We start from the raw sequence: 23,217 nt of genomic DNA, 5'->3' as shown, positions 1-23,217 counted from the left end.
GGGATACACTAAATGTTTAACTTCTGAGTCATGTGTCCCGCTGACACTCGCTGCTGATTTTTGATTATTATTTTTAAATTGGAGAATTAAAATGTGTTAACTCCCTCTTCCTCAGGGGAATCAGATGACCATAATGTACGTGGCCAAGGAGTATCCAGCTCCTGGGCAGCATCATGAGAGCCGACTGCAACTGGTGGAGGTTTGAGAGCAACTAATTTATTATTTGTTTCACGTTATGGACTTAGTGGGATGCCGTTACAGCAGTGCTGTGTATGATATGTGTTGTCATGGCTGTATGATTCACGTGCCAAGAAAATCTGCATTATCCAAAAAAAATAGAATTTTAGCAATTATCCTTTTCATTTCAGGTTTAGAGTTTAAAAAGAAAAGCGTGGAAGAGGGGTTCTTAATGTCTTTGGTTCTTAATGTACTAGCTCAAGAGTGTTTTATTGTCGTAAGTTCTGAAACGGAACATCTACATTCTTACTTGCAGCAGCTCAGCAGATATGTAACCATATGCTCCACATCCATCCATTCAGCGATGCATTTGCATGTGAAGCCAAGTACAACTTGCAACTGATCGTCTTGTTTGCATTGTGTAGGAAGGAACTGCAGATGCTGGTTTAAACCGAAGATAGACACAAAACGCTGGAGTAACTCAGTGGGACAGACAGCATCTCTGGAGAAAAGGAATAGGTGACATTTCGGGTTGAGACTCTTCTTCAGACTGAGAGTCAGGGGAAAGGGAAACGAGAGATATAGATGGTACATAGAACAAATGAATGAAAGAATTGCAAAAAGCAACGATGATCAGCGAAAGGTGGAGCCCACAATGATCTATTGTTGGCTCCACCTTTCCTTGGTCAGTCTTGTTTGCATTGAATGACATGGATGGCCACAAATGTCTCCTCTCCCCTACAGTTTAAACAAATTGCATGGAGTCCTTCACAAAGAGTGGCGTTAGAACCTCTCTCGAATGCAGAATGAGGTGGAGTAAGATGTCGTCCAGGAGTTGCGTCCGGCACTAATTTTGCACGCGTTCAGCGGGCTTAGCACTGGAGACAAACGTGCCCAGTGTAAATGTGGCCTCTGGCTGACGAGGAAGCGAGGTGTAACATTTTAAGATACAAAGTCAGAGTGAGGGTCTGATCCACAAAGGATTGGATAGTTGTGGAAACATAAAAGGTGGAAAAGGCAGCTGTAGAGAAATTGAATTGTAATTTGAGTATTTGACGTTGGAACAAATGTATTTTTGCCCAGAGTAACTTCAGGCACGTACAAACACATAACCCTGTGTCCCGAGAAGAGATGATGATGGTGCTGGCCAGCCTGGATGGCCTACAGATACGAGTCCTTCACTCCCAATTGGCCAAGCGGGTCACACTGCACAATGTAATCCTGGAGCAAGCTGCAAACTCTGGAGATGGAGATGCTGCCAGCAATGTGGAAATCTGTCTCTGTCCAGCTAACTATGTGGGGGACTCATGTCAGGTATGAGTGATTCTTTCATGTTATTGTTGGTGGGTGTTCACAGAAATGCATCTTCCTTGCTGCTGAGGAGTTAACCATTCACGTGTTGGAAACATGAGGTTAGCTTAGAGATAAAGCGCGGAAGAAGGCCCTTCGGCCCACCAAGTCTGTTCCGACTAATGACCCCCATACACTAGCACTATCCTATGCACACTAGAGGAAATTTACCAAAGCTTATTCATACCTGTATGTCTTTGTAGAGTGGGAGGAAACTGGGGTGCCCAGAGAAAACCCACGTGGTCACGGGGAGAACATACAAACTCTGCACAGACAGCACCTATAGTCAGGATGGAACCCGGGTGTCTGGCACTGTAAGCAGCAACTCTACCGCTGTGCCTCTGGGTTGTGTGGGTAAATTCTTTTAAACATGGAATTGTTCTTATTGGAAGTTCAGAAACCTGATGGTAGCACAGGTAGAAGTTTGGAGTTTCCCAGAATGGTCACAGCAGGAAAAGAGATCATTTGGTCAAAACGTGTTTGCACCAGCTCTAATTTGGAACAGTCTGGCTGGTCCCATTCCTGCACCCTCTCCACCTGACCCTGCAAATTCCTTCATTGAATCTACTTCCTCTGCCACCTCTCGCAGCACATTCCAGAGCCCAAACACATCCTGCACGAGACAACTGTTCCTCATTTGTTTTGGTTTAGTTTAGTTTGGTTTAGAGATACAACATCGAAACAGGCCCTTCAGCCCACTGACTCCACGCCAAACACCGATCACCCGTTCACACTTGTTCTATGTTCTCCCACTTTCTCATCTACTCCCTACACAACAGAGGCCATGTTACAGAGGCCAACTAACCTGTAACCCTGCACGTCGTAGGGATATTGGAGGAAACTAGAACACCCGGAGGAAACCCACACGGTCACAAGGAGAACACGCAATGTCCACACCTAGGTTGCAGTGGAACCCAGATCTCTGGTGCAGTGAGGCAGCTGCTCTACCAGCTGCGCCACTATGGTTATTTTGCCAATTGCCCTCATTCTTTTCACCTAGTTCTGGACCACTCTGCCAATAAGTGCATTGATACACACTTTTGCTTCACAGTGATTTTTTCCCGCCCAAGAGTGAAATTTCTTTGTGACATCTTTAGAAAAAGAACAGGGGAGCGAACCGATTAGTGAGTTGCTGTGAGCTTTATCACAGGCAGGTTAAACTAAACAATGTCCTTTTATGCTATTGGATTTTTACCAGATAATGCTGTGTATTCTCATTGCAATCTTATTGGTCAGTGACTTTGTTTCATCTATTGCAAGTAAATTTCTGATAGCATCACTGATAAAGGCAAGAATGCATTAACTTTCTGAACCTGATGTTTTTCATTGTTGTGTCCTTTGGAGCTGACCATCTGTGATAACATGTTATGACATTCTATGATAGTCATATTCATACAGCACAGAAAGAGGCCCTTCGGCCCAACTTATCCATGCTGTCTAAGATGCCTATCTAAGCTAATTATTTGCCCGGGTTTGACCCATATCCCTCTAAACCAATACTGTCATAGAGTCATACAGCATGGAAACAAGCCTTTAGGCTCAACTTGCCCACACCAACCCCTCTATGCTGGTCCCACCTGCCCGCATTTGGCCTGAACCTTCTAAACCTCTCCTATCCATGCACCATGTTTTGCCTGAGAACCAAGTTTCTTGGCACAGTTACCTGATTAAAACTACTTGGGATAAACACATTTCTTTACATATTTTATCAATTTGGTTGGAGACTAGTGTTGCTACCCAACATTAATGTCATTGGCAAGACTGTGATTGATGTCAAAGCTTGAATTGTAGTTTCATTCGGCTGCTTTATCAGTGTAGTTTAGTTTAGAGATGCGGTATGGAAACAGGCCCACCGAGTCCACGCCGATCATCGATCACCCCTTCACACTAGGCCCATGTTATCCCATTTTCCCACTCCCTACACAGAAGGGGTAATTTGTAGCGACCAATAAACCTACAAACCCACATGTCACTGAGAATGTGCAAACTCCGCACAGACAGCACCTGAGGTCAGGATCGAACCCAGGTCTCTTGCGCTGTGAGGCAGCAGCTCTACCAGCTGTGCCACTGTGTTGTGCAAGTATATTCTGTGAAAGAGAGAATAGCTAAGCATTACAAAGCTTTGGCAGCTTACAGCCCAGTGGTATGAACGGTGATTTCTCTAAATTCAAGTAACCCCTGCATTCCCTCTTTTGCCCCCTAGTTGTCCGACTAGCTCTGTTCACATCCTTATATCCCTTTGTTATCATCTCTTCCCCAGCCAACAATGGGCTATTATGGGCTCCACCCTTCCTTGGGCATCTATTGCCGGCCCTGCTTTGTTCGTGCCATTTCCTACCCCCTGTTCCCTCCCCTATACTTTCAGTCTGAACCAATTCCTGACCCAAAACATCACCCATCCTTTTTCTCCAGAGATGCTGCCTGACCCGCTGAGTTACTCCAGCACTTTGTGTCTTTCTACAAACGTTGGATATCATTTTCCTTTCTTGGCCCCAACAGGATTGTTCGCCAGGTCATTATCGAGATACAAAAGGTCTTTTCCTGGGTAAATGTGTACCTTGCAATTGCAACGGCCATTCTGACCAGTGCCTGGATGGAACAGGAATATGCGTGGTAAGTATTTGTTTTGCAAATCTATTGAATCATTTGGAATTAAGGCCTTTGTTATTGTAAAAAGTGCATTGGAGGCTGAGGGCGTGACCTGACAGAAGTGTATAAAATGATGAGAGGCATAGATTAGAAACATTTTTTCCCCGGGGATGGAATATTAAATATTCAAATGCATATGTTGAAGGTGAGAAGGGGACAGTCTAAAGGAGATCTACAAGGTTATATTTGTCAGCCAAGTGTTTAATTATAAAAACTTTTCTACCCAGAACTGCCAGCATAATACGGAAGGAGGTGACTGTGAGCGGTGTAAGGCCGGGTTGGTTCGAAACGCCACACTGGAAGCGGCTCCTCTCTGTGAACAGTGCCCGTGCCCCGTCGGTGTGTCTACCAACAAGTACGTATGTCTGGATCATCAGAAGACCACTGTGGGGAGGGTTGGGGCTGGTGGTCGGAGGACAGGGAGGGATCTCTAAAATTAATTTTTCTTAACCTCTTGCTTCTGAGTTTTTATATTTATTTAAACACTGCTCATTATTGCAGCTTTGCAAAGGACTGTGGTTACCGTGGAGATCGTTTCCAGTGCTTCTGTAAGCCAGGGTACGCTGGCTTAAAATGCGAAAGGTCAGTATTTTGTGCGCGTGAAAGAAATAGCGAGGGAGCGCGAAATCGTGCAATATTAATATACATCACTTGTCAAGCCATGTCCACCATGACAGGAGGTGAGGCTGATTCTTTAAAACAGTACCAGTTGTATATCTAAATCTTTCGGCATAAGAAGAAATAGCTTGTCGACCATTGTCTTTAAGAGAGTATCTTATAAACTCACAGTAGTCATGAAAGCAAACAATGGGACAACAAATCAATACAATGGGAGGTTAATTGTGAGAAATGTAGAATGTTATGCTACTGTAATCTAATATAAGATAGCCCTTTTGAAAATGTGTACTCTGGAGTATTTATGATTTTCTTTGAGAACTCTTATTTATATTTCGATCTGAACTTTTAGTCTTTTTAGGCCAGTTCAGTTCAGAGATACAGCGCGATAACGGGCCCTTCAGCCCACTGAGTCCACACACCGACCAACAATCCCGGAACCCCAGCACTATCCCACACACTAGGGACAATTTACAATTTTTACCGAAGCCAATTCACCCACAAACCTGTACGTGGTTGGAATGTGGGAGGAAACCAGAACATCCAGAGAAAGCTCACACGGTCACGGGGAGAATGTACAGATAGCATCCATAGTCAGGATCGAATGCAAGTCTCTGACGCTGTAAGCAACTCTGCCACAGCGAATGATTCTCAAGAAAAGACATTTGGACATGTACGTGGATAGGAAATGATTAGAGGGACATAGGCTAGTGTAGGACTAGTGCAGATGGGGCATCTTGGTCGGCATGGGCAAGCTAGGCCGAAGGGCCTGTTTTCATGCTGTGTGACTTTATGACTAAACAGCCACTGGTAACAGGCTTCAGAGAGTCGTTGCTTCATAACTACAATGAAGAGTTAGCATCTTTGCAGATTGACCCTCCTAATCTCCTGTATCTCTGTGCTTTGTCTTTATTCAACCACATTAGCCAATTCAGAAAGTGTCAAATCAGGAAAAACAGTGTCCTGCGTCTTACTGGGACTGATATAATACAGTATAATCTTTGAATACATTGCTCGTGACTATAAACGCAAGTGGAGTGAATTTTTTTGTTGTTCTAACCATTTCTGCCCTGTTTAAAATCTTTTGTCCTTTATTGTGAAGGTGTGCCCCAGGTTACTATGGAAACCCAATGGTCTTGGGAAGCCAGTGTCAGCCGTGCAATTGTAATGGCAACACAGACTCGAACATGCTCTTCAGCAGTTGTGATTCACTGACAGGAGAGTGTCTGGGGTGTATGCACAACACAGCTGGGCCACACTGCCAACACTGTGCCCCAGGTTTCTATGGAGATGCATTGATCAGCAAGCAGTGTGAATGTAAGTTGAGTGTGTCATTAGATTAATGTGGAACTCCGTCCAGAAATTATATTGTTTCGCATTCAAGGTTTTCTAATGCCTCTTCGTAACATTTATTTCAGAAAGATAATTGGTTCTGGTGCAATTATTTTCTGTGCAAAAAGACAAATCTGCGTCCATAACACAGATAATTCTCTCCCCTCCCACTTCACCCGCTCTCCACCAAGTCAGAGGCCTGAGCAGAACTCCCAACCCCAGGAAAATGGGTCACGGTGTGTATGGTGGGCAAATGTCCCACCCTAACAATCTGCCCAAGGGGAAGGGCCGGCTCAAGGACTGTGATCTGGAGCAAGACCAACTAATGATACAAGTAAAATTATAGGCTCCCACTGGCAGGTGACTGTTTGTCTTGTGAACTACATGTCTCGTTTGAAAGTGTGTAAGTGTGTGTACTGCATATTATATATATTATAAAGTGTATTATATATTTATATGTATACCTATATGTGTGTGTGCTATATAGTGTGATGTATGTTATAGTTATATATATATAGTATAATGTATAGTGTGTGTAGAGTATAATGCATATCATGTACAGCATGATATATTATGTAGTATAATGGTACAATATATACAATATATAATTATACACAGTGTAATGTGTGTGTATATATATATATGTGTGTGTATACACACACACACATGCACACATATAAATATATATATATATATGTGTGTGTGTGAGTTTTATATAGTACACACACATAGACTCTGAAGAAGGGTCTTGACCCAAAACGTCACCTATTCCTTCTATCCAGAGATGCTGCCTGTCCCGCTGAGTTACTCCAGCATTTTGTCTCTATATAAGGATCAGTGAGTGCTCTCTTGTGCAACTTTCATATTGTGTCATCAATCTGCATCTTGGCTGGCTGATGGCTTTTCTGGCTCTCTTGGTTTAAACTTTCAGTCTTAACTAAACTGAGAAACCTCTCAAGTGTTTAAAGAAGGACTTAACATTCCGTCAATTGCACTTTAACTCTTCAGAGACTTTTTGAATGTCAAGTTGGTAATGACAGAAATCAAGTCTATAGAAACTAATTTTAAAAGGTTGTCATTGAGTGACAATTCCTTTCCTTTTCATGTTGAATTATGTGTTTCCTTTTCAACATAATCTCTTTTGAATGTGGATCAACAATGGTGCTTCCTGGCCTTTAATCCTCCACCAGCTCTCCAAAATGCATGGTCTGAGCATATGTGGGGGACGTAGGAATGGAACGTGGGTTCCTGCCATGTCTGTCCAGCCAGATTCAGAGCGGTTGTTGGCATCATTTACACATAGCTGGGAACAATTTGGCTAAACATGTTCCTCCTTTTTCTTTCAACAGTCATTCTGTTATATTTTCTGTAATCTTCAGGAATTCGATGGGCTTCTTTTGTGGAATTGAAGTACATCAGAATATATTAGCCACATATATTGGCACGGGTATAAGGGCGGCACAGAGGTAGAGTTGCTACCTTACAGCACCAGAGACTTGGTTTCGATCCTGACTATGGGTGCTGCCTGTACGGAGTTTGTACATTTCTCCCTGTGACTGTGTGGGTTTTCCCCGGGTGCTCCGGTTTCCTCCCACATTCCAAAGACGTGCGGGTTTGCAGGTTAATAGGCTTCTGTGAATTGTCCCTCGTGTAGGATAGAACTCCGGGTGCTCTGATTTCCTCTCATGCTCCAAAGATATACAAGTTTGTAGGTAAATTGTCCCGAGTGCTTAGAATAGTGCTAATGTACGGTGTGATCACTGGTCGGTGCAGACTCGCTGGGCCAAAGGGCCTGTTTCCACTCTGTATCTCTAAAGGTTGGCTACTTCCTCTTTAGAGCCATTCCCACCAATTCAGATTGTTACTGGTTTACATTGCTCCAAATAAAGTCCAGTTCCTGGTGCTTTTTTTTGTTGTCTTTAATACGTCCTATCTTAAAATGCCTCTACAAATGCCAGTAATCAGTAGCATATTCTGCCTCCCTTCCTTGGGAGTATCGAAGGAAGTGAGATCAGTGAATGAAAAGCCTTTCATGTACTGAGGACACTCCAAGATATTTTGCAGTCAATAAATTACAGGTGCACAACCTTTTATCCGAAGATCCAAATAACGAAAACCTCCGAATAGCGGACATTTTTTCGGTCCTTGAAGAAAGGTCCTTGAAAACGTTCACCGAGGGCGGCCCGCAGAGGTGACAGCGGAACCTCCGGTCGGTCCTCGAAGAAAGGGGAACTAAATCCCCATTCATAAAAGAGAAGGTGAGGGTATATTGCGCGGGAGGGTTAATAATTGACAATATGCTGCTGCCTGCCCGCTGAGTTAAAAAGTTCCCACGGTAGCACGATACACAGTGTATCGTGAGTCTTGCGTGGGAACTTTTTAACTCAGCGGGCAGGCAGCAGCAGATTGTCGCTGCCTTCAGTTTCACCCCTCTGCTTCCCGGCCATGTGTGTGACCCCTTCCCTCCCCTCTCCAGCTCCCCGCCCATTGCACCGCCGCGGGGGCTATGCACTGTCTTCATGTCGGCGATGCTAGCAGGTCAGTGCCAGTCACCGGAGACGTCAGGACCAACGGGACACCGACCCCCAGGCCCACTGCAAGCACGGAGATCCCAGAGACCCACAGCCAGCAGCAGCCCAGCCCCGTTCCAACTCCAGAGGAAAACTGCAAACTGGCCGGAGACATCAGGACCACCAGAAGCCGCTCCCCGATGGGCCGCTACGGCGACAAGTGGCAGTTCGCCCACAGCCCCCTCATCGGGACACCGACCCCCAGGCCCATTGCAAGCACGGAGATCCCAGATCAGCAACTCCAGCCCAGCCCCGCTCCAACTCCAGAGGAACACGCTCCCCTTATGGGCAGAAGCTGATGGTGTGCAAGGTACGTCTTGTTCTTGGGGTCGCGCAGCTCGGGCTGTGGGCGAACTGTCACTTGTCGCCGTAGCGGCCCATCGGGGAGCGGATTCCTCTGGAGTTGGAGGGGGAGGGGGGTATTGTGCTGTTTGATCGCCCCCTACTATCCCAGGGACAGGGAGACAGGACGTTCACCGAGGGCGGCCCGCAGAGGTGACAGCGGAACCTCCGGTCGGTCCTCGAAGAAAGGGGAACTAAATCCCCATTCATAAAAGAGAAGGTGGGGGTACATTGCGCGGGAGAGTAGGAATCCCAAGACAAAGTTGAGTGAGCGTTCACCGAGTGTGGCCCGCAGAGGTGACAGCGGAACCTCCGGTCGGCCCTGGAAGAAAGGGGAACTAAATCCCCTTCATAAAAGAGAAGTGGAGGGTATATTGCCCGGGAGGGTATATCGCCTACCTGGAAGAAACCGGACATTTTTTCCAGGATGTCGTCTGCACACCAAAGCTCACCAAAGCTCACGTTTGGCGCCAAACGCACGTCGCCTCTGCTGCACGCGGATATAAGAGTGTGAAAATGTCGCCTTAGGCCGCCTAAGGGCATGTAGCCCCGCTAGGGTGACATGAGTGCGAGAGGTGATTCAATGCTGCGGTCACATTTACAAATTCAGGAATGCATTCAACACACTGCATTTCATACAGACATTTATTCTGCAAGAAAAAACTACATTGAAGACTCAAACTCGCGACCGAGGAACTGCCGGGATCAAGGCGCAAACTCGCGACCTTGCGGATATGAGCCGAGCACTCTACCACTGAGCCAGCCATTAAAATCTACGCTAAAAAAATTCCATTCCGAAGACCGACAAATTCCGAATTACGAAAAGTGTCTGGTCCCAAGGCTTTCGGATAAAAGGTTGTGCACCTGTACTTTTAAAATGCATTTGCTAACTCTTTGTGAAAAGATAGAAGATCAATTTGCCCTAACGAGTCCAATAAATAACTACTTAATTGCCATCGACTGGGGTTTATTAAAGGGTCATTCTTGAAATAAACTCCATTGTCGTTCCTGAACATGTTTTCTATCCATTGCATTGGGGCAGCCCCTATCCAGGCCACAGTGGGTTACGTGCCCAAGACCTGCTCAACATGTTCCCACATTTCTCTGCTTCGAGACGTGGCGTTCATCTACCAAATGCAGCAGCATTGAGTCATGGTTAATCCATCACCTGAGATGGCAGTGATCCGTTATACATGGGCTTGCTTCATATACAGGCACCACGCATTTTACGCTTGTTTGATTAATGAGTTTTTAGAATAATGCGCTTGTCTGATTACTACTAAAGTTTAATTCACATGCTCCTATTTTCAGAATGACGCACAAATTTCTGCCTGGCACCGTATGGCAGTGTGGTGCCTGTCATATGTCTGATTTTGCCACAAAATGCTGGAGTAACTCGATGGGTCAAGCAGCATCTCTGGAGAAAAGGAGTAGGTGCCGTTTCAGGTCGAGACCCTTCCTTAGACTGCAGACCCTTCCAGTCTGAAGAAGGGTCTCAACCTGAAACGTCACCTATTCCTTTTCTCCATAGATGCTGCCTGACCCGCTGAGTTACTTCAGCATTTTGCATCCATCTGCAGAGTAAACCAGCTTCTGCAGTTCCTTCCTACATCTGTTTGACTTCCGCGCTTTTCGATTTACACGCTGCTTTTCCACTGCGTAACCCCTTTGTGAAACGCAAAGTGCCTGTACTTTACATTGAAACAAGAACAGCCTTGCCTATGAACTCTTCCCAAGTTAGCTGTGTGAGACGCTGCCAATGGTGGCAGCAATATCATGTGCACTGTCTCTGAAATTCATTCGCTGAAGCTAACGGAACAGATGTTGAAGTTCAGTAAAACCCTATGAATTTCTAAATATTTAAATCTGAGTTCAATGTATGTCACACGTTGTAATTAACCTTCGTGGTATTAACTCAGTAAAACTGCAAGTTTTCCCATTGAGTGTTGTTTAACTTTGTGAATCCCCAGCTTGCAGTTGTTCACCATGTGGGACTGAGTCTTGTGATGCGCGCACTGGTGAGTGTCGATGCAAGGCCGGGGTGATGGGGCCACAGTGTGACCAGTGTATGGTAAGCAAAGCTTGGTTCATTCCGCTTGGACATCGCATATTATGGAAGGAGTGGCCCATTTCCCTCAAATCCCTGCATCCCGATGTTAGTCCTTCTCTGTTGCGCTGTCGGCAATTAATCCTCATCGATTAGCTTGCTCTGGACCCAGAAATGGCTCAAGGAAAATCTGGGCTTTGGAAGCCATTTCACTACGCGGCGAGCCAAGATGGAGTTAAACTTGTCTGTGTGGTCCTTCCTCTTGGAAACTTGGGCAAAGCCGGGAGTACATCGGGACTCTCTCCCCAATATGCCAAGTGTCTTTCCGACATTAAATATTTGCTAGCTGAAGGCAGGCGTGAGCTGAGGAGGATGGATGCTGGCTGAGGGGTGATTGCAGGAGAACGCAACGCAGTTTATGCTGCTGCTTAGCCGTCAGGGGAAACATATTTATTGAGTCTTAGAGTCTTATGGCGTGAAAACAGGCCCTGCGGCCCAACTTGCCCACACCAACTAACATGTCCCATCTACACTAGTCCCACCTGCCTGTGTTTGGCCCACATCCCTCAAACCCTGTCCTACCCATGTACCTGTCTAAATGTTTCTTAAGACATGCGATAGTACCTGTCCCAACTACTTCCTCCAGCAGCTCATTCCATACACCCACCGCCCTTTCTCTGAAAAAGCTACTCCTCATGTTCCTATTAATACTCCGCCACCCCCCCCCCCCCTCCAACTCCCAGCTTAAACCTATGTCCCCTGGTTCTCAATTCCCCTCTTCTGGCCAAGAGATTCTGTGCGTCTACCCGATCTACTCTCATGTTTTTGTACACCTCTAAAAGATCGCCCCTCATTCTCCTGTGCTGCAAGGAATCGGGTTCTAGCCTGCCCTACCTCTCCCGATGCCCTCGAGTCCTGACAACACCCTCGTAAATCTTCTCTTCACCCTTTCCAGCTGGACAACATCTTTCCTATAACATGATTCCCCAAACAGAACATAATACTCTAAATGCGGCCTCACCAAGATCTTCTATAACTGCAATATTACTTCTCAACCTCTATACTTAATACTCCGACTGATGAAGGCCAACATGACAAAAGCCTCTTTGACCACCTTATCTACCTGTGGTGCCACTTTCAACAAACTATGTACCTGCACTCCTAGATCCCTCTGCACTACAACACTCCCCAGAGCCCTACCTTTCACTGTGTAATCCTGGTTAGTTTTCCAAAAATGCCACACCTCACATTTCTCAGTATTAAAGTCCATCAACCATTCCAACCGATCAAGATCCTGCTGCAATTTTTGACAACCATCTTCACTATCTGCCAAACCACCCACTTTTGCGCCATCTGCAAACTTGCTAATCATGCAATGTACGTTCTCATCCAAATCATTGATATAGATGACAAACAGCAATGGGCCCAGCACCAAACCCTGAGGCACAGGCCTCCAGTCCAAAAGGCAATCTTCCACCATCAACCTCTGCTTCCTTCCATGAAACCAATTTTCTATCCATTCAGCTATCTCTCCTTGGATCCCATGGGATTTAATCTTCCAGAGCAGCCTACCATGCGGAACCTTGTCGGATGCCTTGCTGAAATCCACATACACAACATGATCAGGTAGATGGATAGGAAAGGTTCAGGGGATGTGGGCCAAACGCAGGCTGACGGGACAAGCTTAGATGGGGCATCTTGGTTGACGTGGATGAGTTGGGCAGAAGGGTCTGTGCTGTATCACTCAATGAAGACCAATGGTTGGTTTGTTTGCAACACACCAGTCAGTTTTGCTTCCAAAACCAGCGAGCCACTGCTGCCGTCTCATGTATTTTTTCTCTGCAGATTGGATATTATGGATACGGAAGCTGCACTGGCTGCCAGAGGTGCTCCTGTGATGTGGCTTCTCAGAATGAAATCTGTGACTCCCAAAGTGGCCAGTGTCCTTGCTTACCCGGGATATCCGGTCGCCAGTGCCAGCGGTGTGCCCCCGGGTATTGGCGCTTCAGTCCGAGCGGTTGCCAGAGTAAGTGGGTGCAAGCAGAGGGGACCGAGGAAGGCCCAACATATCATCTGTTCGTTTATGTTCTCGTTCACTGAAGTGCTGCATCAGTCGGGCTTTTAAAAAAAACAAAACAAAGGAGAACACAAAATGCTGTAGTAACACGACGGGTCAGGCAGCATCCCTGGGGGATATTTAGAGTTGATGTATAAAGTCGGGACCCTTCTTCAGACTAAGTTCCTCCAGTACTTTGTGTTGTACTCAAGATTCCAGCATTTACAGTTTCCTCGTGTCTCCAGGTTTTTTTTAACTAAGTGTGCTACTGTTGGAGCTACATTCTCTGCCACAACGGGTACATTCCCCAGTCCTCCCTGCTGTCTACAATCCTGGGTTATAATTCCAAATTGTGCATCATTTTATCCATTTGATTTTTCCTGGAAATGTTTCAAATTGAACAAGATTACAGAGGCGTTGACAGGTGGGATGGTGAGAGTGCGTTTTCTTTGCTTGGGGAGTATGACTAGGGAAAACAGACTCTGGATCAGTTCCACTTGCTCCCTCTCTCTTTTGTGCTCTCTCTTTCATGCCATCTCGCTTTTGTGCTCTCTTTCATGCTTTTTCTCCCTTTTGCGCGCTCTCTCTCTTGCACTCTCTCCCTCTCTGCCCCTTTTGCGCACTCTCTCCCTCTCTCGCTCTCGCTCGCTCTCCCCACCCACACCTGTTTAGGACTGGGAAGATGGGATTTTTCTGCAAGTAGCATTGTACTCTCCATCACTGGGAGCTGTGGATCAGGGCAGTGTTTTGAACAATGACGGTCCACGCCAGCCCCCGTAATGGTCCATGCACATTGATGGCCCCATGTCACTGCCAGCAAAAGCCCTCATTCCGATATCCTGGATTGTAGCCTTCCCATTTCCATCAGCAGAACAAGGGTTTGGAATTTCTGCCCGTTTTATGTTCTTTCAAGGCAGTGAAGGAATAATGTCACAACTAAAACTTTGAGATGTTTTGACTAAATGTAATTTAATTTTACTCCAGGATGCGTCTGCAATGGGGGGCCGTGTAACCCGTGGACTGGAGCGTGCGTGTGCAACAACGGCTTGTCGGGCAGGCAATGCGATACCTGTTTGAAATTGCACGAGGTTCCGGTCGTCGATGGTCTCTACTCCATGAAGTGTGAGCGTGAGTGGCTTTGTGTTATCTTTTCTCTTCAAAACTTTTCACCTCAAGCGACAAGGGGTAAAACCTAACCGTTCTTCGATGCAGCTTGTGATAGTTGCATCGTAGTTCTTTTGGAAGATCTGAATCGGACGGCAGCCGTGCTGCCAGAAATCAGGGAGCAGCTTTCAAATGTCACCGCCAGTTCCATCGTGTGGAAGCGAATGAACGCCTTGAACGACAGCTTGGGGCAGCTGGAGGTGAGTCACGCTGTGTGGATGTATGTCTGAGCCCAATAGGAATTACACAGTGCCTTACAGTGTCAGACACCCGGGTTTGATCCTGACTACGGGTGCTGCCTGCACAAAGTTTGTACGTTCTCCCTGTGACCCGCATTGGTTTTCCCCGGGTGCTCCGGTTTCCTCCCACACTCCAAAGACGTACTTTATTTTGTTTTTTAGTCCGAGGGAGGTGAATCTGTGGAAATCATTGCCACAGACAGCTGTGGAAGCCAAGTTAATGGGTATTTTTAATGCGGAGATAGACAGATTCTGGAATAGTGAGGTTGTCAGGGGCTATGGGGAGGAGGAGATTGGGGTTGCGAGGGAAAGATAGATCAACCATGATTGAATGGTGGAATAGTTTTGATGGGCCAAATGGCCTCATTCTGTTCCTGCAACTTGTGAACTTCCTTCTCCAAACCTTGCGGACCAGTAGCTAAGAAATGAATCCTCAATATGGTAATTGTACCATTGATTTTCCCAGTCGCGATCACTGCTGATATCAAACTCTTCCGATTTATATTTTGGCATGTCTTCCCTCTGCGTGAATAACCCATCTACTTTGCAAGCGTAGATGGACACAAAAAGCTGGAGTAACTCAGCGGGGCAGGGAGCATCTCTGGAGAAAAGGAATGGGTGACGTTTCGGGTCGAGACCCTGCTTCAGACTTTGGAAGCGTTGTGTGCACTGATGACTGCGTGACTGTGGATTTATTACATTGACGAATCTAATTCATGACTGGATGTTGCTGCTTTATGTTCAGGGTGACCTCCGCCGATACAGGGGTACGCAGGACCAAAGCAAGAATCAGACTGATGAATTGGAGGCAACCAGCATGAACCTAACACAAGTCTTGGATGCTTTTGAAGCAAAGGCAAGTGTGTCCTTTCTTGCCAAAGTCCTCTGGCACTATCTTGTTCTCTCGTATCGACCTCGAACTGACCCCACTTCCTCTGCCCACCCTTCTCTCCAGGTCAATGTGACCAACAGGAAGGCAACAGCACTGGCGGAGAGTGTTGATGGGACCCACCAGCATGCTATTGGATTGCTTAATAATATCACAAGCCTCAGAAACACCATTTTAGGTAAATCCCATTGATTATGTTTGAATGTTTCTGTGGATGTTATTTGGCAAAAAAAAATGACACAGCGCGTATCATGCATGACATCACTCTTTGTAAATCATTACACGGTCGTTTGCTGATCCTCACTGCAGGACCACGTGAAGGGTGGCGCTGTGGCACAGCAAGTAAAGCTGCTGCCTTACAGCGCCAGTGACCTGGGTTCGATCCTGACCTCAGGTTCTGTCTGTGTGGAGTTTGCACGTTCTCTCTGTGACCGCACGGATCTCCCCCGGGTGCTCCAGTTTCTTCCCATGTCCCAAAGAAGTGCAGGTTTATACATTACTTGGCATCTGTAAAATTGTCCCTAATGTTAGGGAGTGGATGTGGAAGTTGGATAGCATAGAACTTGTGTACGGGTGGGTGATCAATGGTCGACTTGGACTCAGTGGGCTGAAGGGCCTGTTTCCATGTTGCATCTTTCAATGATTGCCTTTTCTGTTTGATGACTCAGAAGATTGGACAAGAACTTTCCCTGTTTTCAATACACCCCAAAATAATGTTCCTTTCCCTTTTGGTGTCCATGCCTCAGTTAATGACAGCGTCCATCCAATCACTGCTTGTCTGTGCCGTTGCATGTGCCTGATGGCTAATGTGTTTACATTCAAACCCTGCAGTCTTGGAGAGAAACGGCACGAAAACAGGAGCTTTGTGAAGAATGCTGTGGATTATTTGTATTAATAGCTTAATAATGATTTCTAATTTCAATAGAGGTTCACAGAGCATAATTCAAAATGAAGTTCTTCACATCTTGCCTCTTTGAATGGTGTGTTGGATAGAACTGGTGTACATGGCTGGTTGGCACAGACTCAGTGGGTCGAATGGCCTGCTTCCACGCTGTATCTCTAATCTAAAATCAGTTGACACCTTAGATTGCGCATCTCATTATCTCGAAATGAGTATGACTGTCCTCTCATGGAGGACGCCTGTGCGTGACTTTGTTTAACATGGGGAGACTGGTGCACAGACAGCCACCACACGGTCCTTGACAGATCTGGGTCACGATCCAGTGGCATGGAGTCCAAAACAACCATCTATCACCGTGCTCATATTCTTCATTTCTACAGAGACGTAAAGGCCTGTCCCACTTTCACGACCTAATTCACGACCTCTGCCGAGTTTGCCCTTGACGCATACTCGCAGCATGGTCGTCACGAGGTTGTAGGAGGTCGTAGGTAGGTCGTAGCAGGCCGTGATGCTAGTCGTAGGTACTCGTGGCATCAAGTAGGTCGGGGCGTTTTTCTAGCCTGATGAAAAATGTCCACGAGTAAAAAAGGTTGTGAATTAGGTCGTGAAAGTGGGACAGGCCCTTTAGCCTGATGGTTCCTCTTCTGGGTTGGTTGCAGAGTTACGAGTGACTTTTTTAGCCTGAGGAGTTACCGGTGACTTTTATGGCCAGTTTGATTTGGGGGAAGCGGGGGAGAGCATGTACTGACCTCACCATGAAACCTTGTTCCTCAGATCTGATTGACCAGATGAACAAAACACGGCTCAACACCAGCATGCCAACCACCGAAGAATTTGTGAAGAAACTAGCGGAGGTGGAGATGTTACTGAAGGAAATGAGGAACCGCAATTTCAGCAGTCAGCATGATGCTGCCGATCAAGAGAACGCTGAAGCGATAAAATGTGAGTAACAAGCACGTGGGACTGGAGCGTGTGCTTAATGAAGTGGACGGATGAATGAGGACAATTTCCAGAGATTGAGGGCAGTGGTGGCTGCGGTAGAGTTGCTGCGTTATAGTGCCAGAGATCAAGGGTTCAAGTTTATTGTGGCTATACCAATTGGTACAGCGATATTTGGGTTGCCATACAGCCATACAAATAAAACAAACACAACACACGATAGAATTTAACATGAACATCCGCTGTGAGGGAAGGCAATAAAAGTTCAGACCACTCCTCTATGTTCACCCGTGGTCGGGGCCTATTGAGGTCTCTGCAGTTGCCGCAACCGCGGCCCGATGTTCAGGCCCTCTCGCCGGATGATGGAACTCCAGCGTCGAAAGAACACTCTCAGCGACCTGGAGTTCAGAATCGGCCGCTTCCTACCGGAGACCGCGGCTCCCGACGTCCACAGGCCGAGCTGGGTGGAGCTCCACACGGCAATCCTCGGCGAAAGATCCCAGGGCCCTGCTTGTTACAATTAGCGCCGCAGACCACAGCTCCATGGTGTTAAAATCGGCAGTCCCAGCACTCCGGAGCTTCACATGGCGACCCCAGTAAGGCATTGTCCGCTCCGCTGCTGAAGCTCTGGTCGGTCTCCGGCAGGAAAGCTGCGCCAATCCAGATGGTAGGCCGTGAGGAGGGGGCGAAGATGCGACTCTGAGAATAGACGCATCCTCGACCTGGAAGTGACTGAGAAAATGGTTTCCCCCTTCCTCCTATCCCCCACATAAAAAGACTAAAAGACCTCCAAAACAAAACTTTTGATAAACAAAATATGTTTTTAAAGGATGAAAGGATGAACAGCTGCACGCGAGGCAGCCATACTCAACGGCGCCACCCTCCGATCCTGACCTTGGGTGCTGTCTGCACGGAGTTTGCATGTTCTCCCCGTGACCCCGTGGGTTTTCTCTGGGTGCTCCGGTTTCCATGCACACTCCAAAGATGTGCGAGTTTGTAGGTTTATTGTCATCTGTAAATTGTCCCTATTGTGTAGGATAGTAGAGTGTATGGGGTGGTCGGTGCAGACTTGAAGGGCTGAAAGGCCTGTTTCCGCGCTGTATCTCTAAAGTCTAAAGACAGCAAACAACTCACATTGTTTCAGAAAGGAGGGAGAGGGAAAACAAGGAACTGCAGATTAGTTTGCCTAATGTCAGACTGGAATTGGAAATGAAAATCTGCAAATCCTGGAATCCTGAAACAAACACAGAACATGTTGGAAGTACTCAGCAAGTAGGCATCGTCCATGGAAGGAGAAATCATGTTTCTGTTTTAGGTCAAAGTCCTTGAGAGCTGGTAAGGCAAGAAAACAAGTTACAGGCATCCCTGGGTTCCAAACGCCCAACTTATGCAAACTCAAACAAGCTCCAATATTAATATTCATTTGATGTAACTACATAGATTAGACCCTGTGATTGGCAGACTGGTTTACGATACGATATGATAGAACTTTATTTATCCCAGGAGGGAAATTGGTCTGCCAACAGTCATAAAACACAACAAAATACTCTCACCACTTTTAGTTATTTGTTCTTAGTTTAAAGTCTTGTGTGATTCTGATGCCATTCATTACATTACTGTGGATGCATGGTTACAATATTGTGTGATTTGGGTAGATGTACAGACGTGCCAACAAAGTCGACTTTGGATCTTGGTAAAATGGAAACCTGTTCATAATGTGGAGACGGCCTGTAGATTAAAGTTGCAGACAAGGCGGGGCAGCAATGGATAGGTCAAAGGGAATATCGGCGCTAGGATGGAGGCTGGAGATAAGTTCTGGAGGTCATCTAGTGGATGGGTTAATGGGGGCATTAGAGAGAAAAAATATGTTCACTGGAAGTTCTTCTTATGGAGTCAACATCACAAGATTAGAAACCGTTCAGCCAGAGCTGAAGACACTTCTCGGCATCAGCATACAATTGCACTCTTGTGCTTCTCGTGAGTGGTGGTGGAAAGATTGGTGGAAACAGGGCGTGAATGCGTGAATGCTCTTTCCTTGACCCCGCACTGGACGTTTAACGATGGAGAGAGCCTGGGTGTTAATATCACGATAGTTGCATCATGACCTGTTACAACAGCTCCCAAAGCACAAGGGGCGCAAACGTTGCAGAGAACGTTGGGCTAAGTCCTCTACGTCGAAAACAACTACACAATAAGGTGAAGGTAGACAAAAAGCTGGAGAAACTCGGCGGGTGAGGCAGCATCTATGGAGCGAAGGAATGGGTGACGTTTCGGGTCGAGACCCTTCTTCAGACTGAGTTTCTCCAGCTTTTTGTCTACCTTCGATTTTTCCAGCAACTGCAGTTCGTTCTTAGACATAATAAGGTGATGTCTCAAGGATCCCCATATCTGGGCCATCTTCTTGCTGCTATCATCAGGTAGTAGGTACAGTAGCCTGCGACTTTCCTACATCCACCAGGTTCGTGAACCAACCTGCACAACCCTAATCCTACCTTGGCAATGGAACACTATGGACCACCTCTTGTACTACTTGTTTTCCAATTGTGTATTTTTGTATTGATGCCTTGGAATGGTCTTTGTCTTTTCACTATCTTGCAGAGTTTAGATATAGTTTAGGATTTTGTCCATAGTCTATGTGCCCATGATGCTGTTGCAACAAGTTTTTCATTGTACCTGTACCTCACCAAACTCGAGCCTATGGCAATAAACTCAACTCAACTTAATAGAAGAAAGTGGCAATAAAAAGAGAAAATAAACATATTGTTTATATTATTGAAACTCATTTTCTCTACATTATTTAAACTCAGTGAGTACTTTGGTATTGTGTGCAGCATTGTAAAGATTTAAGGGGCTGTCCCACTTGGGCAACCTAATTGGCGAGTTTAGAAGAGTTCAGGAGAGTTTGAAAAAATGTCATGTTGAAGACCTCCTTCGACTCTGTTGAAGACTGCCTACGACTAGCTACGACTAACTTCGGGAAAATTGGACACGGAATAGTGGAGAGTGAAGACGAACTCCTTCGACCTCCCTTCGACTATGTTGAAGACTATCTACGACGACCTTCGACTACCTTCAACTACCCTCGATTACCTACGACTAACATGCCGACCTACTACGACCTACTACGACTAAACCTACGAGTAAAAAACAGTATCGATTTTTTTCATGGCGAGCTTTTTTCACTTGCGTGCATTTTTCAGCATGTTGAAAAATATGCCGCGACCTAGCTGAGGCCTCGAGTCCACGGGGACTACTCTCGAGCATGAAGGAGAGTTACAAAGACCTCCTACGACCTCGTGTTGACCATACTGCGAGTATAAGTCGAGGCTGTTGTCCAGGGTGCTCACAGACCTTTGGCAGCCACCATGTTTCCCTTCACCTTCCATCACTCTCATTTTGCTACCCCTCCCCCCCCCCCCCCCACCCGCCCGATAAGACCCACATGAGAAATGGATGTGAATTGTGGCACAAAATATCATGATTCAAACACCAGAACAACCCGCCATCTTATCTCTGGTGCATTTTCTAAATACCTCGGTCCACCAAGGCCTGCTGGATCTCCAGGTGCTAACCATTTTAACCCCTTCCCATTTCTATACTTAACTTTCTGTCCATTGCAATAGTGAGGCCACATGTACACTGGAGGAAAAACACCTCCTATTCTACTTGAAGGTAGATAAAAATGCTGGAGAAACTCAGCAGGTGAGGCAGCATCTATGGAGCGAAGGAATAGGTGACGTTTCGGGTCGAGACCCTTCTTCAGTCTGAAGAAGGGTTCCGACCCGAAATGTCACTGGTTCTTTTTCTCCAAAGATGCTGCCGGACCCGTTGAGTTACTCCAGCATTTTGTGTCTATCTTACAGAGATGCTGCCTGATCAGCTGACTTACTCCAGCACTTTGTGCTATTTTTTAATGTATATTGTTTCTGTGTAGATAACCACTTGGGGATATGTGAATAAGAAATATATTCTAAAAACCTCCAAGCCATCAACAAGATTGTGTACCTTCCAATCTGTACTTCAGGTCACCTGCTCCAGGAAGAATGCAGAGGGGAAAGTTGTCTTTGCAAGAGATTACATTGTACTTGTTCCATGGATGTTTTGGGGGCCAGGTTTGCTGCTTAACCTCTATCTGCTTGCTCCTCTAGTACTTGAACGGGTCAAAGAGCGGCTGGAAAAACCTTTACAACACCTAAAGGATTTGGTTGAGGACATCAACGATATGTTACTGAAACATAACTCTCAGATGATGGACCTGAGGGATGCCCTGAATGAAGCAGTGAACAAAACCGGGCAAGTGAATGAAAAGAACAAAATCAACGAGCTGTTATTAGCAGAGAGCAAGGTGAGAATTTGGAGGCAGTTCTTCAAGAGACTTTTAGCTGCACTTTGAGTAAGATTCATTGCTGAGTTAGTTTTTTCCAGCAACTTGCACATTTTACCTTGTTTAGTTGTTTATTTGGGGCCAGATTCTTTCTGTGCCTTCCGATCAGCAGCTGTCCTTGCAGGGAATTTGGGGAATTTTCTCGGAAGGCAGCGTCTGAGGACATGATCTCAGCCATCTCTCCTTCCACCTGTGCGGGTAGCAGCGGGGGAGGCCATTTTCTTCCTTGATCGCTATTGATTCTGTAGAAAGCAGCTAGAAACAATGTTGTGTTTCATTGTTCTCGCAGCGAAATGTGGAAGATTTGAAGAAGCGACACCAGCAAGTAGGGGAAGTGCTGAGGATGGCGAGAGAAGCCCTGCTCCAGGCCTCTGATCTTCTCCGCATGTTGGAGGATGCCAAAGAGGTGGGTGACCCAGCCATAGCTGCGGCTTTATCAGCCTATGCAGTCAAAGACTTGTAATCGCAAACTTGGATAAGCGCCATTGGTGTTCTATTTTCCTGCTTGGCGATGTCTCTCATATATCTAACAAATGGGCACAACAAAACACACTATTTTCTGACCAGTGTTATTGCAAGCTACTAGTCTTCCTAATAATTTTCAAACTTTACTACATCAGAGCGTCACAGTAGCACAGTGCTAGAGTTGCTGCCTTACAGCGCCAGTGACCCGGGTTTGATCCTGACTACTTGAGCCTGTACGGAGTTTGTACGTTCTCCCCATGACCACGTGGGTTTTCTCTGGGTGCTCCGGTTTCCTCCCACATTCCAAGGACATGCAGGTTTGTAGGTTGGAGGAAGGATCTGCAGATGCTGGTTTAAACCGAAGATAGGCACACAATGCTGGAGTAACTCAGCAGGCCAGGCAGCATCTCTGGATAGAAGGAGTGGGTGATGTTTCGGTTGGAGACCCTTCTTCGACCCAAAACGTCACCTATTCCTTCAATCCAGAGATGCTGCCGGTCCTGAGTTACTCCAGCATTTTGTGTCTATCTCAGGTCTGTACGTTAATTGGCTTCTGTAAATTGTCCCTGGTGTGTAGGATAGAACTAGTGTACTGGTGATCGCTGGTCGGCTAATCGGGCACCGAAGAGTCTGAGTGCCTAATTGAAGGAAGATCATCATGTCGGGTGTTAACTCCGCAGTCTTTTTGGAATACATTTCGCAAAGCTGTCAGATAAAGACTGATTTTCCACCCCCATCTTCCCGCCCCCCTCTGAAGGCCACCACCTCTCATTGCATTTGCTTTTCATGTATTGTGTGTTCGAGTCTCCCTCTTGGGCATCAAAACTGTATCAGCACTACAGGATGAACATTGTAATCAGCCATGAATTGAAATAACATCCTGTAAATCTGTTCATTGGTGCCTAGGGCTACGAGAAGTTGGCAGCAAAGTTGGATGGAGCCAAGATACCCCTCATTGAAAAAGTGAAGAAATTCTCTCCAGCGAGCAGCAAAACCCCAATTGTGGAGCGGGCGGAGGAACATGCCAGGTTCCTGGATGAACTGGCTAAGAACCTGTCCAGGTAAATCGTTTGGTGGTTGGCTTGTGACTTTGGCTGA

General features: G+C 46.3%; 1 protein-coding gene across 1 annotated transcript in view; it reads left to right on the top strand.

Moving 5' to 3' along the window:
• Positions 1-23,217, top strand: part of lama5 (laminin subunit alpha 5) — a 276,023-nt gene that overhangs the window by 207,077 nt on the left and 45,729 nt on the right. The window contains exons 40-55 of the mRNA XM_033041941.1: positions 116-199; positions 1,261-1,491; positions 4,027-4,140; positions 4,404-4,531; positions 4,678-4,758; positions 5,894-6,108; positions 11,006-11,106; positions 12,928-13,108; positions 14,123-14,266; positions 14,351-14,502; positions 15,287-15,397; positions 15,497-15,608; positions 17,106-17,273; positions 21,419-21,615; positions 21,944-22,060; positions 23,026-23,180. Coding sequence (XP_032897832.1) covers positions 116-199; positions 1,261-1,491; positions 4,027-4,140; positions 4,404-4,531; positions 4,678-4,758; positions 5,894-6,108; positions 11,006-11,106; positions 12,928-13,108; positions 14,123-14,266; positions 14,351-14,502; positions 15,287-15,397; positions 15,497-15,608; positions 17,106-17,273; positions 21,419-21,615; positions 21,944-22,060; positions 23,026-23,180 — 2,291 coding nt within the window. The remainder of the gene's footprint in view (positions 1-115; positions 200-1,260; positions 1,492-4,026; positions 4,141-4,403; positions 4,532-4,677; positions 4,759-5,893; positions 6,109-11,005; positions 11,107-12,927; positions 13,109-14,122; positions 14,267-14,350; positions 14,503-15,286; positions 15,398-15,496; positions 15,609-17,105; positions 17,274-21,418; positions 21,616-21,943; positions 22,061-23,025; positions 23,181-23,217) is intronic.

The sequence above is a fragment of the Amblyraja radiata genome, chromosome 23 (assembly GCF_010909765.2).
Source record: "Amblyraja radiata isolate CabotCenter1 chromosome 23, sAmbRad1.1.pri, whole genome shotgun sequence".
NCBI classification, from domain to species: Eukaryota; Metazoa; Chordata; class Chondrichthyes; order Rajiformes; family Rajidae; genus Amblyraja; species Amblyraja radiata.
The sequence above is the reverse complement of the archived record's forward strand: the minus strand, read 5'-3'. Positions and strand labels throughout refer to the sequence as shown.